We start from the raw sequence: 17,257 nt of genomic DNA on the forward strand, positions 1-17,257 counted from the left end.
AAAGTATTGGCTACACATGTTATATTCTTGGGATTAGACTCGACATATAACAACTGAATATTCTGTTGACATTTCGTTTTCCTTTGATGTCATTAAAAACATAAAAACAGACATTGCACAATTTCATGTTCTAGAATAAAAATCAATTATTTTGTGTGGGAGTATAAGATAAGAGAAAACAAGGCATGTAGGAGTTTTGAGATACAGGTTTACAAGTAAAGGGGAACTTAATTAGAGGTAAAAATAAGGGGAGGGGGGGGAAAAGGGGGTGTCAGATAGGGTTATATTTGCAGAGAAAGCATAAAAACAAAATCCAGGAAATAAAAAAGGAAGCCATGCATCTTATATAATCTATCATAGCAACTGCAGCTAAAACAAAACATAAACATTTTCATTTTCAAATTGATAAGGTTTTTATAATTGGAAATTTTATAATTCGGCTGATTAATTTTGTGACTTCCTGGTAGATTATTCTCAGTGTAGATAAGTGTGACTTTGCATGTCATGTCTTGACGCCTAAAGTCACCGACTAACACAGAGACATAGTTTAGATAATGTATACTCCTGGATAGTGTATTTACATGCATTTGTTATATCTGTATATCATCATGTTTGTTCCAGGTATTAGATATATTTACAAGATTTAAATTCTTCTATCTAAAATTTGAAAAAATGCTATATTTTTATTGTGTCTTTCATGTCCCGAGATGTTACAGAAATGTTATTTTTTGTAAAGATTAATAGAATCTTACATGGCTCTGTCAAGTGGACAGGGATATCTCAACCCTGGTGAAAGATTTTGGCTGGTCAACCAAAGGCTTGCCGAGGGTTGACAGCCAATATCTTTCACGAGGGTTGAGATATCCCTGTCCACTTGACAGACCCATGTTTGGTTCTTTTTCTCCCATATTTGGTAGACAAATGACGAAATTCCTGTTTGTTTCCAGCTGTTTCGTTGCGCCACTATGCAGGAACATCGTTATGCGTCAAAATTGATGACGTCATCTACAATGCATGCTGTGGTTACGCCGCATTTATTGATGACGTAACGTAATTGTCTAGCGCGTGTGAGCTGTCTTACACCCCTCCTGTGTAAGACAGAGATATCTCTTCCCAGGGGATATCCCTGTGAAGTATGGGAGAATAGATGCTGATGGCTAGGTATATATGGGTTATAGGCAGGCATACACACAATGAAAATACCTGTACCTTTATCAGTTTGGCTGCATTCTTATCAAAGTTTCAAAAAAGAGAAAGGTGATAAAGCAGTAGAAACTTGGTTCTGCTAGTTAGTAATGTGGTCAGTACAGTAGAACCTGTTATAATGATCACGCTTACATCATTTTCATAGTTATTACGAAGTAATTTTCATTCTCCAATTAGGTTTCTCTATAGGTAATACGTGTATAACAAACTATGCTATTTTCGTTGGTCTCCAGAGGTTTGATATATCTGTTTTACTGTATACTTTCTCATTTAACCAAAAAACCAAACAAGTGATTGGACAAAAACATTTATAGAACAGCTGGAAGATACCCTAATATATTATGCCCTATGTTGTTTGAACCTTTTATCTTATCTTTCACTTAACAACTTGGGTGAAGCACATGTAATTATCAGACAAGTATATTTATATTTTGTCAAAATTGACAAAAACGCATTGATTAAAACTTTGTGTCTCAGTGGCTTTGACATGAAGTTCTTAACTTTATCACAAGCATCCTGTTTAGTCTGTTTTGCTGAGTCAACAGCTAAGGCCAAAAAAAAAATGTCTGTTTAGGGTTACCTGACCAACCCTAATTTTTTACCCCTGACTCTAACTTTTTTCCACTTTTATACGAAAAAAATTAACTAAAAGTTGGGATTTCGATCTCAGAATCCAGCTCTGGCCATTATTTTGGAGTGAAAGACACTAAAAAAAAAAAAAAAAAAAATCCACCGGACCTACAGATCCTATTTTTTTGCCAATGTAACCCTACACAGACATTATTTGTTTTTGGCCTAAGCACACCGCACTTTATGTTATCTTCCCTTGGCCAATGCCATTGTTTAGGAGCTTCCGAATTGCTGTTGTCTCTGTCTGTCGGCTAATGGACCTTGACAGTTATGCTGTGGTTTTAGGCTTGTTTCCTAATTACCATGTTTGCATCAGCAGAATTTATTACTATGGATTTCGGATCTCACATTTTACCAGAAAATTGGATTCTTGTCTTTGTTTTAAAACCAGCATGAGAAACATGTCTTTGTTATTGAAAACTTACAAATGAAGTGCAAATGTACTTCTTTTAAGTTTAATGCTCTTCAAAGGTTACCTCTGATCTTATTTACCGCAAACCCATTTCCTGAAACTTTTATATTATATGCTGCCATGAATTGCTGGAAGATTGTGCCCATCCTTTGGCTACCATGTGTACAAGTGTGTGAATGGGGGTGGCTATATAATATTCAAAAGAGTATTTGAAGAACAAATAAAACCAATTGCTGAATGTAAAAAGTGTAACCATCTTTTATAAACATGTTTTCTATTCTTTTATATAACAAAGTGCAATTGTGTGCCATTTTCATCTTGCAATAGCATTTTAGCACTGAGTGCTTGATATGTTTCTCTAACAGCTTGAAATAAGTTGAAAGGGGATTACGTATTATTTTGTAGAATATAAATGAAGTCCTGTTAGATAGAACATTCACCAATATCCAGCATTGCCAGTCACTTCATGTGAGGCTGTGACCTATAGAATACAAAATAGCTAAGTCTGGATCAAATGGTCATGGCTTGGTTCTGTAAATACAAGGTGTACACCATGATCAACATCAAAATGGCCTAGTGCTGGATTCATGCCCCTGAATATACCTTGTATCAATGCATCAAAACCATCTTCATGTCATCAGATCAGACTGTCTTTCCCTGGAGGGACATATGGCTGGCTATGGATGTGTTGTCTTGGGTATGAATGGAAATGTTTCTCCTTTGTATGGATCTGTCACTGTATTGAAAACTCTGCCACTAGCTCTGCAACCTTGGATTCCCTAAAGCATACAAAGTTTCGAATGTGGTGTTTGTACTGGTTTGATTTCTTACAGCTACAGACTAGAGGTTGTGTGGCAGACTTCATGACTACACAACTAGACTATCATCTAGGTTACCAGTGTGTGGTTCATAAAAAGTTTAGGGTCTCTTGGCAAGATATTAGGTCATCTCTAGTATTTTCGTTTCTCTTCCTCCATAATATGAAATTCCTCCATCTGGAACAAAAATAAAGTTTAAACATTATATATCCTAATTCATAAGCTACATTTCTATGTTATGAACCACACTTACATACTAAATAATATTTAAAGACATACTGGGATATGGTAGATTGCTATGACCTGCCAAAATAATCATGGGGGACCCGAACCGGTAAGCCACAACAAAAAACCACCACAACAAAACCCCATGTCTTACACAACACCAATACACCAGGGAACCACTAGATTGTTGTAAAAACTCCCTGAATGCAATCCTTGGACGGGATCATCTAGATGTTCAAGGTCAGGACCACATCATACAATGGTAAAGAAATCTAAAACTCTTATACAAACAAAAATACCCATCCATATTCTGCTTCTAATGGGGTCTTCAAAGCCGGGCATGGGGGTTTGCTTATTAAGCGAAAAATACGAATCCGTTCTATTATAGTTACCTCCAAATACTCCATTTAGTTGTGATCAGTATCACAACTAACCAGTGCCAGATATTCTCATATCAACTGATTGGATAGGAGGTAGCCGTATATAAAAAACAGCTGTATGCATGTCTAAGAGGAGGCCCTCATCAATCAACCAGAAGCGCCCACTTCTATTGCTACTATGTCTCAAAAAACTATAACACAATTTTAAAAAATTTGGAGAGCAAAAGCTCGAGGTTATCAAATCCGATCAAGAAAAAGTAACTTGGAAGAGTGAACTATGCCTTCCTTTGGTCTGGACTCGGCAGCTGGACAGACGAAATTCCATATTTGTTTTTAAAAACAAATTACCAGACTCTTCACTAAAATGTCTTTTAACTATATTTAATATGTTTACTCTTCTGGCCAAAATTCCGAGTCTGGGAAGGAATCTACTATTATACCCCTTCCGAAAAGCCCGGGGAAAGATGCTACTATGTCCAGATTGGTTGTTGGCTAGAAACTTTATATGGAGGTCAGTAATGATGGTGTGCCACTCTATCCTGTCTGTTCACACTTTTTGGATTAAAAAGTAACTGCAGACTATGCCTTCTTTGGTCTGGAGGTTCCAGATGGTTTTGGCACATGGAGGTCAGTAATGCCCTTATTGTGTCCTTCTGAAGTCCCAGGGACTGTGCTTAGTACAGTTTTTGGTCCGACCTCATTGATTATTTGCCCCAATCCCAGCTATACTTGATATAAGTTTGATGATATCGCCTGACCATCTGCCTGTTGTTGTTCTTATGATGAGATTGTTATGTAAGCAGTATTATAGGTAGTCAGAGGATTTGGACAGATGTGGAAACTAATGATAGTGGTAATCATGGTTAATTTAACTTACAATCACAGCTGACCCTCCCTTTAACTGGCATAATTACCATTGACGAAACACACCCTATCGCATGTGATTTTAATGCACGACACACTTACTATTAATTCTATATATTGAACTATATTATTAAATACAGTTTATCAGTGGTACCGAGTGGCACCCCTTTTGAAGAAGAGGGTGACAATGACGTCCTGTCTCGTCACGGTACCTCCCCTAACTTATGAAAATGCCATTCCCTGTATTAACCACTGCCCAAAAGGCACCTTGCTAGGAGGTACCAATCGATGACGTAGCAATGGTGATTGCATCATGTTCCAGTTGAAATCTAAACTTTTAAACATTCAAACTTGCTTAAAAGAAACTGCATCTAATGTTTGAGAGAAAGCTTTATAATGAATATCATTTCATGAATATATTTAAAAAAAAATTCTATTGACTTTCACATATACATTCACTTCATGGTTTACAGGAAAACAGTGGGAAGGAAATTGTTGATGACTCAGCTAAACTGTGCAATAATAAGAACAGGATGTTAATTGTTTTGTGTGCCAGGCAGTGTTATTAGATTTTCCTAATTTACTGTTATAATTTCCCTATTATATTATAAATCTAATTCATTAAAGACCTCCCCAGAATTTGTATCCAATTCATGTTCCAGGCAATGCATGCAATGCAGAAATCTAAAATGATACAGGACCTAATTACTGTAACTGCCAAATGTCTTCATGTTATGTACTATGATATGGCATCATCTAGATTACTTATCACTTAAATATTATCATTGTGTCGCATTCAATATTGTACAATAGGCTTATATAAAGATATCTGTTGCATAACTCAGTCACCCCTGAAGACACATTTTAACTTTTCTGATTCAAAGGCACACGAGTTCATTATAAATTTTCAGGAGTGAATGATTTAATATTAGGAAAAGAATAGATGATTCATTTTGTGTCTTCAGTTATAAATCTGCTATGCCATTTCACAGTGTGTGCATGTGGCTTCCAATATCAGTTTCTGTTGGAGAGAAATTGGTCTAAATCATATTCTTATCTAGCACTTTTGCTATGGTGTTCCTGTGACTAGAAACCAATTCTAAAGACATTAACAACAGTGTTCTGATTTATTTCATCCAACGTAAATTCCCTCTGATATTGAATCTGAAGTCTGGAAGGGTTACCCAAGCAACAACACCATTTGTCCATTAAGTCTGATTTTAGCGTGTAATTTGCCTTCGTGAGAACAAAGGGAGTATGCTTGCTTGAATATTTATAATGCATCATCAAAGCTTCGTTATAAATCTATGAATGAAAAATGAATGTGATAAAAATTATCAGGAAAGAGAATCAGATTCGTTGATTCGTACAGGAAGTATTCATGACTTTACTATGTTCCTTAAATCAAGTCACTTTTTCAGAAAGCTCTTTTCTAGTGTATTTTACATCAACCAGTAAATATATTGTATAGCCAATACCAAACAAGTATAGTAAAACGTATCTGCAACCACCTTTGTATCAGGATCATATATGCCTAATAAGAACACTTTCTTGGAGTCCCAAATGACAAATATCAACACAATTTGACCTCTGTGTAAAGACCACATGGATTTTTTTTTGACATTTGGGTGGTATTGATAGACATGTTTGACTATAACTTAATCTTACTTTTGGCCCCATTAGTTGTATAAAAGATCATACTACTCGAGGAAAAAACTATAGGGAAACCAACTCCGCCTCTTAGGTGTCTGACACTACGACTGTGCAAGTCATTGTTTTATTTGCGCTGCCAGAGTTTATTCTCTCATAAGTTCTAAAGAACTTCTTTTTTTTTTTTAAATGTATAGGTGAATTTTTGAAAGAATTCTACAAAAATAAACAACAAAGAAAAATTAACAAATATAACGTAACTGTGTGAAGGAATAATAATAATAGCAACACATGGGAAAAAATATGGTAGTAAATCATCATGGAAAATTCATACTTTATAAAAAAAACTGTAGTTCAGCAGTTTTCTTGGTTAACCTGTATGAAATAGTACATGATATATACTGACTATTTGAGTAATTTGTAAGGTAGAATTGTCAAGCAGGACATGATATACGGCCTCTGGTTCTGGATCAGTGTTCTTAGTACATTCATGACAATGTATCAGTCTTAATTAAGTCTCTGACATCAGAGAGGGCTATTTATAGAAACAAACATGAACATATGTGTCATATAAATGCATATTTGTACTTATATTCATATATATAGTACATATATATATAGGTGAATGTTTTCACATTCATTCATTAATTAAGGTAAAAAGGTTACATGATCGTAATGATAGAAGTAGTGTAAGGTATACAAATCCACTGTATCATACATCATGGTATACAAATATGCTGTAGGAATGAATTCAATACTATTTTTTCCATTGGAAAGTTAAAAGGTCCATTTAATAAATATATATAATGCTTGATCACAAAGTCCAATACTTTTCTTACAGCATGCTGAAGAAACTTTGGAATCATGATTGTTATTAATGTGGGGGGAGGGGGGGGAGATATAGCTGCCAGATGAGATTCATGAGATTCATACCCAGGACCATTGAATACTGCCCAAAAGGCCTTATCATTGAGTTTGTTGTCTTAGATAATTGACCCAGACAACTCTTCTGCATTGGCAATTCATATGGCCATTTTGTATAATATTTTATTTGTTAGTAGTTTTGGCAAGTTTGTTGATACATTTTTGAGCCTTATAACACTGCTGAAAATTGTTATCTTTGAAGTAAATATTTTTCATCCCAAATTGTTTGGAAACATTCTGTCAAACACCATTCAATATACAGCTTAAATGAAAAAGATATGACTTTAATTGTTACGGTATACTGTATATATAATTTATGATATTATACATGAAAAGTAGATGTATTAATGAAGGCAGATTTGTGGGAAAGCAGACATGTAGTTTTATTGCTATATGATTCTGGAAATATGTAGGAATATGAGGTTTATAGGTTTTCTGTCTTACTGCACTGTCTGATGTGTTCACTCAACTCATTGACCCCCTGAAAAATCATAATATACTCTTCTATCCATTGAATTAGAAGAGTCCATATGTGTCTTCAGGGGTGCAGAAGTTACGTACCTTTTACCTTGGAGTCTGCACATTGTAAGTGATCTGTGGACTAGATATATCTGAATCGTTTCTCTGTTATACGATCAAAGCGATCTAAGATTGAGTTTTGATGGCTCATTTTCACCTATAGATGTATGTCTGCACAGAGAACAGAGGTTATTAACTTAAACAAGTATAAAAACCATGTGTGTCTCTGAAATTTGTGTGACAAAGTGTACCGAACTTGATCATAAACTTTTCTTCCTAATTTCCTGTGCATGCACTTCTTGTTTTGGTTCATGCACTTAAAACAAATTATCATCTATTATATCTTAAATGTATATATAATTGGGCAGTATGGTATTGCTTGTATTTCGTCAGCTGAAAATCCCATAAAATAAAATATTAAGTGACTTCTCCTGTTTTGAATGTGAAATTTGCCAACTGGCATAGATAAAGGAATTGTAATTGTGAGATTTATTTAAGTTATGAATTAAAAGTTTCCTTAGTGCAAAAAGATGTTACCTTGTATGTAAGATCTATTCACTGTGGAAATTGTTCCTTAATGCATAAAATCTTCATTAATGGCTATGACTGAGCCATTAATTTGAGGGTACCAGGTATATTGTGCTAGACATGTTGGTCAAGTTTTGTTGTGTTGCAATTTCATAAAAAAAATACTAGGATATTCATTTATGTTTATATATTTCTGTTCTTTTAATATGTTGATAGTAAGATACATGTATTAAGAGATCTATTTCGGAAAGGAGGACTTCACATTTCAGATGACATTCCATATATCTTCTGAACTGCATGAGCACTTGTTTCATGCATAGACACTGCTAGGCCATTCAAACCATAGGCTTTCCAGAGAGGGGCAAGTTGATTTAAAAATAGGTCTGTATGTTAAATAAACATAAATGACCTTTTTTTACAAGATGATTGATAGCTGTGTTTCTTTGTCTATTTCCAGGAAAGGCAGAAGAAAGGATAAGGACTCTCCGACACCTCCACAGCAGGAAGAACCCAGACAGTACCTAGAGGATAGTTGTGTGCGAGAACGAGTAACAGAAGCCGATTTCTACAAACTTGTCAGCTTACCTTCATGTTTAGATTATAATGAATGGCTAGCAACACATAGTGAGTTTTGTACTGAGGAAATATTCTTACAATAATCAAATGAGACAACTTTTTTGCTTCTGTGGGCTTGATGCATTGCTAACATGACCTGATAAGCTTTTATGTTAGTTTTCATGTATGATATTACAAATAGGTTGATGTTCATATAAAAAGCTATATTTTGTATAATTTATGAAATTTCTTAAAAAAAGTTTGGAGGTTTCATCAAAATTAAACACTTGTAACCAAATATGATTTAGAGGATGATATCTTTGAATTATGGGATAGATTTATAGTTGAAAAATTTGGTAGTATAAAAAAAAAATTGTAAATAAAAAGGATAAACAAATCACTAGCTAAATTCTTGACCAAGTTTAAGAAATATGATTTCGTAAAATTTATAATTGAAAACCAAATTTAATTCTTGATACAAATTTTTAACACAAAGTTATGAAATGAGATATTAGAGAGACAGCGAGACACCTTTCTTCTTAGCTTAGCTGTTAGAATGTGTGCTAAATATGTATTGATATTATGTGTGCCAGACATGCATATCATTTTTTTTTTATCTGAGACCTCTAAGGAATTTTGTATTATACAACAGCATGAATGAAGCCAATGCTGAGGACAGGTTTTTGTTTTTCAATTTATACAAGGAACTTGGAAGACCAAAAATTATTCTGGAATAAGGAGACTTGTGTTGATTAACGTTAGATATAATACACTTGCTTTTATGCTCTCAGAGCAATTTTCATGACATGACCTTAGCTGTGTGCCAGACATGGATAATCTTTGCTTCTTCGTATACAAAGGAACATTTTCCTAGGTCAGGACATTAGCCTGCACCAGAGACATCACCAGAAGTTCTTTTTAACATTCTTTCAAGCTTGACACACACTACACTACATAACATCTTTTTCTATATGTGTAAAAATGTCAAAATCCTTACAATAAACCTACAAAATCTTATAGTTGATTTGAGATGCAGAGAAGTGTCAAAAGTCTAGTGACTTTGTAGATTTTTTATTTACTTATATAAGAAAATGCTTTAAAAAGTCAAGTTGATAATAAAGCTGATGTCGTTTATAAGGATTTATACCTTTGCTTGACATCAGATGCTTGTTGCCAAAAGAAAGGAAAAAAATTCATTTATTCATAATATATACACACTTTTGGGATAAAAGATCAAATTACAGAATTCTTTACAATCATGTTGAATCTATTGTTGTGGGGTGAAATTTTGAATAAGATTGAATTAAGTTGCTTGCGTCAGGAAAGTAACATGAGATGGGTACATTTGTACTACACATGTCAAGTGTAGACTCATATGTTTATCTATGGCAATGCTTATTATCAGTGTATGTATATGTTTACTTTTTTGATAGACTTGGATGCTTTTCACATAGCTTTTCAACTGTACTCTGATTACTAGTTTATTTGTTAATTTTTGTGTGTGGATTAAAGCCCCATGCAAAAAATAGGAATCTTTTTGAGATTGAACTTCCTGGTAGTGACTGGAACCTATTTGAAGAGGTGGAGTGGAGGATTTGTTAACTGGTGTATATGTTACCATTAAAACTGGGTACAAGCATGTTCAAAACGGAATTGAAGCAACTTTCTGCTACTGACTGTTTGTTGTTGATTTTTCTCCGAGTGCTGTGACTTTCCTCCACCTTTTAAACCTGGCACATCCATAGATGACTTGGGCTGTTACAAAATAAACCTAGACAAATGAGTAAGGTTACCCAGACCATTCAGGGATAAATGCTGTTGCCCAATGTAAAATCATATCTCACTTGTGGAATAAAATGTATCACAGTTTCACTGAAACAGTTTTGACCTTTGCTCACATTTGGTAGAACAGGACATTTTATAAGCAATATTTGTAAATGATTAGAAAGGATTAAACAGCCACTTTCATGTTTATCAGCTGAAGATTATGTCGTTATACAAAGTGTTAGAACCTGTATCTGACTGATAAAGACATGTTGTTTGTGTAGAAATAAAAGCCATCATTTCTATACAGCTCAGCAAGGATGTGATTTGAAAAATAAACATTCAATATGTTTACTGGAACTTTCATTATTTCAAATTATGTTTAAATCTAGAACCCTTAACAAATACTACTTTGCCTAAATAAAAACACTTCTTGGCTAAACAAACAACTATTTCAATCAATTCAGATGGAATTTGTTTTCTGTAGACCCATTTTCGAAGTGCTATTCGTTCTACATAAAATCTGGAATTCAAAGAATGTACCATCTCATCATCTAAATTGAATTTGACCTAGTATTCTGTGCTGATGTTTTAGTATGAAAATTCTAAGGGCATAGAAATAAAAGTGCGTATGTCAGTATTTTGACTAAAACATCAGCAGCTGAGGCTCATTGCATTACACAGGACATTCTTGACAAATCAGTTATGTGCATAATTAGACACAATCACATGTGTGGTACACATATGCAGATATGAAACAATACAGCTGCTGTGTAAATCCAGGCTGATTAAATTTATGGTCCTGAGATTTGCCTTATTGTTGTCAACATGCTATATAAAAAGGAAATTCCATCAGATATTTATTAAAATTAAGTTCAAGATCAACAACAGCTTTCAGGATCCATTATGGAAAGTACTGTCAATAAATTTTGGTCTTCTTTGTGTTACATGTATTTGTATCTATTTTTAAGTTGGATATTAAATATTTCTTTCTTTCTGTTCCAGCAATATCATTTTTCAATCATATAACGTTGATATATGGTGTAATATCTGAATACTGTACATCAGAGGGATGTTCATCTATGTCTGCGCCAGGCAATGTGTAAGTATAGACCAGCTAGATCTTAATTACTTGAACGCCACTATAGCAAATACTGCATCATAAAGCTAGACTGAAGAAAGTCTCATAATTTCATCCTGGTCGTAGCACCGAAATTTCTTTGTTACTCCAGTCCAATTAGTGGAATGAATTTCTGAAAGCAGTTTTGAATTCAGTTCAGGTTTCATGATAATGAAATTTTGGTGCATTTTACGAATAACAATAATAATAAAAATTGGATTGAAATGCATAGAAATGCATAATTTGACTATGCTATTTGTAAGATATAAAGTTAGATTTATTTATATTGGAATGGACACCATGCACAAACAAAGATGTTGACTCTGTCATCTTAAGAAAACTGTTTCAAAAAGAGATTAAGGTATACGACCAAAAATATTACTGCAATGTACATATTTCTTTTATCTCAAGTGATGTTGACACATATTTGTAGTCCATAGTTCAATTGTATATATACAAGGATGAAATACCGGACTAGAAATGTTTACCTTTATTGATATAGCTGTTTTGATACAAACACGGAAAGATGTGTTAGTTAGTAAACATATAAAGTAAGGCATATTACATTTGACTGAAAAATAAGATGATTGTCCATGAAAAGGTTTCCAAAGTTTAATTTCTATAATTTGGTCAGTTTCTTGATTTTAAATGTTCTATGTATGACTGAGTTAGATACCCTTTTATAGACACTGTAAATGTCAGAAGGATTCTAGTTTTTATTGTACAATTTGATTACAGATGGCCATTTTGAAAAATACTAATGTAATAATGATATCGGAAGACTATCATATTACTTTTCTGGTGAAACTGATTGTATCAGAAAGGCTACATGCTGTGACTTTTGGGCACAGAAAATTGTCCTTTAACATTCCTCATCTATAGGTACAGTAAGGGCAAAGTTTACCGTGCTATTATATGTGTGTTTACACATGGTTACAGGACACTTAGGAAATGATAAATTTGTTTACATTTAACACTCTTCAAATCATAACATTTCTTTATGGTCCTTGACCCGGCCAACTTTCGACCGTCAAACGACCTTGCATCATTATAAATATGACCATTTATGGGGGTAGAAATTTGGGTATGAAAAACATAGACTGAGTTGTTGTCATAAATGTTGTCATGCAGTGAATTAAAGGAAAATGGTGTGATATTTCACTTTGTTGGGAATAAAGATTTTTTTCTCAGATAAAAAAGTTAAGGTTTCATATCGGTTTGGCTCAGCTTTCATGTTTCATGGTTGTCTGCTTCGTCCTTGATTTTTAAGAGCGTGAATTGACCTCTCAAGGTCAAACACAAGTAAGCCTTGTATAAGAGGTAACTTAAGATTTGCGTTTAGCGATAAAAATCTAATCTATTAGACAAGTCCTGACACTTCACATTACACACCAGATATTCCTACTAGTCCTAACAGTGAGGCTATAACTGGCTATTATGTAAATGTTCCTGTCCTCACTACTGCTGAGAGAGAGGAGACAATTGAAATGACTTAGTGTAGTAAGTGACAGGTGCCCCCAGCTTATCGTCTGTACTGAATTGGCTGGACGAGCTCTTAAACTGGGGAGAATTTATATTTCACAACAAGGATGTGTCTTTTTATACATGAATAAAATTAGATAGAGATAACTTAAAGAAAAAGGCTTGTAATCTGTATTGTAGGTATATAGTACTGTATTCGACCCAATAAGCGCCCATTTCCCTATAAGCGCCCTTCCTCTTTTTTGTGGTCAAAATTTCAATTGTCCAGTCTTAAATTAAGACCAAAACTACACAAAACATTTTAGATTTGTAACTATACTCGTCTTATTACCACCTTCTCATATTTTTTTCTAATTTTTAAATGCCCAAGGTGCTTATTGTGTCAAATACGGTAATACTAGTCTGATATGCTGATGTTACAAAGAGTGATGTAGATACTGTGGTTTGGTATCACACATTGTATAATAACCATGTAGAACTATATGTTCATGAGATCAGCTCTGTGGTCTATCTACATCACAACTATTTTTTTTGTAAACTTTATCAGGTTTGTGTGTACTCTGAATTTGACTTGGCCTGCAGCAACATCCTCGTCAAATTGTCATTATATTTTATGAATTTGTATACAAAGGTATACAGTAAATTTAGTTTAGAATGCCCCTGTTGCGGTAGCTCAATAGAAAACATATAAAAGGTCAACGTACCTTTGAAATGTTTTTAGATGAATTTGATTTTAGGCGCCTGTTGAGATCATTAAATCGAAAAGGTATGATAGGTCAGTGTACCTTGGAAACACTTAACATGAATATATTTTTATATGCCCTGACAACTTTTTGTCGCCATTCTATTTAAAACTTGGTACAAACATGAAGGTTATAACTATTGAACAAGAGTATGATGTCAATGTGTTTGTAGTGGTTGTTTCAGTGGCTCTTGGATTATCATTACGTGGTTGTAGTAGCTGATAGCTACTTCACTGAAAAAGAAATAGAAACCATACAGCATGTTGTCAGAAATAAGCAGAGTAAATACTCTTGCTTGTAGGAATGATTAGATCAGGTGAGGAGATCCCTGAGCAGTGTTCACCCTTCTTGAAAATTAACCTTCATACACCTGAAAATAAAGCAAGCAAGGTGTCTAGAACTGAAATTATTTAAAGATACAGGAGTTAATATAAGATCAATTTTGTTGGTTGACCAAGGCATGCCCCTAACACCTAGGTGGAATGTAATTAATCTATGATATCACTTAATTGTCTCACAAGGTGAAAATTGTATAGATAAAGCTACTTTCCTGCTGGAATAGTTAGGGGCCTTTAAGACAGAACTTAAATCCATTATCGTTCACTATGGCCAAGATCAAAGTCAGCAGTGTATGGGTCAAGTGCTATTGAATATGTTCAGCATGGGGCGTAACCAGTAAATTGATAGTTCCCTTTACCAATATAATAAATATGTAACAATATTTGTATGGGTGTGTGCCAATGTCAAGGTTAGTCTATATTTGCAAATGTGCGATGGAACTTTCTCGGGCTAGGATAAAAAAAAGTATGCCAAAAATGTGCTAAAATAAAACATTTGTTGATGTGATATGACAATGTTACATTTCGAGTTTCCTAATAGAGATGTGTAAATTAGATATTTGTCAATATTTTTACAAGATCCTCAATCTCTAATCCATGCTGCCATCTTTAGTAGATTTATCAATCAGAAGCATTAATTTCATTTTCATTTGATAATATGTTTTAATTAGTTCAATCTCAACGATAAGTGATATATCATTATTAGGTCAAGGTCATTAAAGTCTGTAACTTGAAGGTTAGGTAAAGTACAAACTTTAGGTTTTGTTGTAGATACAAGACAGTGTATAATTTGTTCAATAAGATTGCCAGCTAGATGATAAGAAGGACAATGCTACCTAACTGTAGATATGTGGTGTGCTGGATAATGGACATTGTATTGAATGTTTGGTGTTTGTCCAGTATAAACAGTATTTACACAGTGGTCCAGAGTCTGAGGTCACACTGACATCAATCAAACCAATTTATCTCCATCATCTCCCCAGAGACGAGGAGAAACAATTACATCTAGACAATATTGTCTATGTATATATGTACTATCTATGTGTAGAGAGGGTAAGGTGGGAGAGTGTGTATTGAGTGGTCTTTAAAACCCCTGTCACATTCATTTGAGGAATGACATCTTCAGGTTGTTTAAATTTGCATGTTACAGAGTTATCTGCCCTTGCAGGTAAGCTTTGATTGTGACGTCATTATTTCATGAACAAAATATATGACTGTGTTCATATAGGTATGATGTCACAATCAATACCTACCCACAAGAGCAGACAACTGTAATATGAAAAGATGGAATGGCATCTCTGATAATTTTGATAATCGTGATAGATGTCCTAATACCCTCTAGGAGTGGGGGAGTATATGCTTTGGACAGTTACTCATCAGATTTTTGTTGTTGGATGTTTACTGTGTCTTTAGAAAAAATATGCATGTTTATTGTTATAAGATAAGGATATAATACAACACTTCTACACTTAATGTGTTAATAAATTCCTGTTTGTTATATATTCAAATCCCAAACAACAAGTTTTATTTCTTGAGCCAGTGGGATTGGTTATGAACCTGTATAACGTCCAGGATTTTCTGATGAGTTTGAACTTCCTAGTACGTTGCAATTACATGTACATTAATGATAGAGATTGCTTTGACGCAAGTTTTCAAATTTGTGGTACATTCTTGGAAAACTTCACTGATTTCCGTACATGGCTGTGTAACTTATAAAGCTATATCATACATTAATTTACCTGTACTTTTCTTTTCAATTAAAAAAAAAATGAAATAGTAAGATAACAAGTGTGAAATTTGGTCAATTATTCAATTTAACTTTCTGAAAAACACTCAGACCAAACCAGTTCTGTTTGAGACAGACAGCATCATATAGGTATGTGGTTTCTTGTGTTACAGATTTTGTAACATCCCCTGATGTAATGGTTTACCTGGAGTAGACACCTGTGTATTGTCTGTACAATCTAGCCCAGATAGAACCGGATAGTGTAAAGTAATAGAGCTGTTTACAGATTCTCAAGTGATTTACTGAGGTGTTGTTGTGTTGTCGTACAAAGTTACGACTTTTTAAATGTGATTGCTTTTGACACAAGTTTAACACAATTTAGATGTCTGCTTTTAAGTTCTTTTAAAACTTTGCAATCATGAGGTAAAAAATACAGCTTTTCTGCTATGGTTTGGAAACAATTTAAGCAGTATGTTTTAGAAAGAAACAGAGTGTACAAAATTGCTTTTAGCATTAATATGTTTCTGATCCTCAAACAAAAAACAAAAAAAAAGATAGACACACATTTTTAATAACTGGGACAAAGGTTATGCAATCAACTTATATTATTTAGATGAATTAGTATAACCCTGAAAGATCTTCCATTTGCTGAAGGTCATCAAACAAAAATTCTAAGAGGTGAAGGTCATACAAACCCAAACCCTTTCAATGAAGGTAATTTGGAAGGTAAATGTCATACAACCCAAATTTCTGGCTTTGAGTGAAACTGGAGGTTATATACAAAACTAAAATCCTAGATAAAAGTTATACTACAGATAACCTTGAGAAGTCCTTGATGATACATGTATTCATTTGTTCTATCGTTCAAAGGTAAGAAAAATCTAACTGCAGCAGAATACTGACTTTTCCCAGTTTGTTTAAAACCATCTTTTATTTTTTAGGCAATTTTTATGGTATGATGAAAAAGGAAAGAAATATAAATACTCGGCTCCCCAGTATGTGGATTTCATCACTACTTGCATGCAGAAGGAAATATCTGATGAGAGTATCTTTCCTACAAAATATGGTAAGGATGCAAAGGATAAAAAAATTCAAGAAGAATTTCTTCACTTGTTTCCTTTCATATCTGTGATGAAAAGAATTCCTCACTCTTGTCATTGATTAGTTTCTATTTTAAAGCTTTTAAATGCATTGCCATTTTATTTATCTAAAATGTAGCCAAAGTGGAGCAGAAAGATATTTAGTACATGTATTTAACTAAGAACTCTATTTCACACTACTGCAAAATATTGCCTACAGCAATTGTATGAAGATAATTGTTACCCAAAATTTGAGTCTTGGTTCTGTAATAACATTTGTTATCTGGAGATTAT

At 33.8% G+C, this 17,257-nt stretch overlaps 1 protein-coding gene across 4 annotated transcripts in view; it reads left to right on the forward strand.

Moving 5' to 3' along the window:
• LOC138329363 (MOB kinase activator 2-like) overlaps window positions 1-17,257 on the forward strand; it is a 60,743-nt gene that overhangs the window by 38,392 nt on the left and 5,094 nt on the right. For all 4 annotated transcript variants that reach the window (XM_069276302.1, XM_069276297.1, XM_069276301.1 and 1 more), the window contains exons 2-4: window positions 8,614-8,780; window positions 11,481-11,577; window positions 16,826-16,950. In XM_069276302.1, coding sequence (XP_069132403.1) covers window positions 8,614-8,780; window positions 11,481-11,577; window positions 16,826-16,950 — 389 coding nt within the window. The remainder of the gene's footprint in view (window positions 1-8,613; window positions 8,781-11,480; window positions 11,578-16,825; window positions 16,951-17,257) is intronic.

Source organism: Argopecten irradians, chromosome 8 (genome assembly GCF_041381155.1).
Source record: "Argopecten irradians isolate NY chromosome 8, Ai_NY, whole genome shotgun sequence".
NCBI lineage: Eukaryota > Metazoa > Mollusca > Bivalvia > Pectinida > Pectinidae > Argopecten > Argopecten irradians.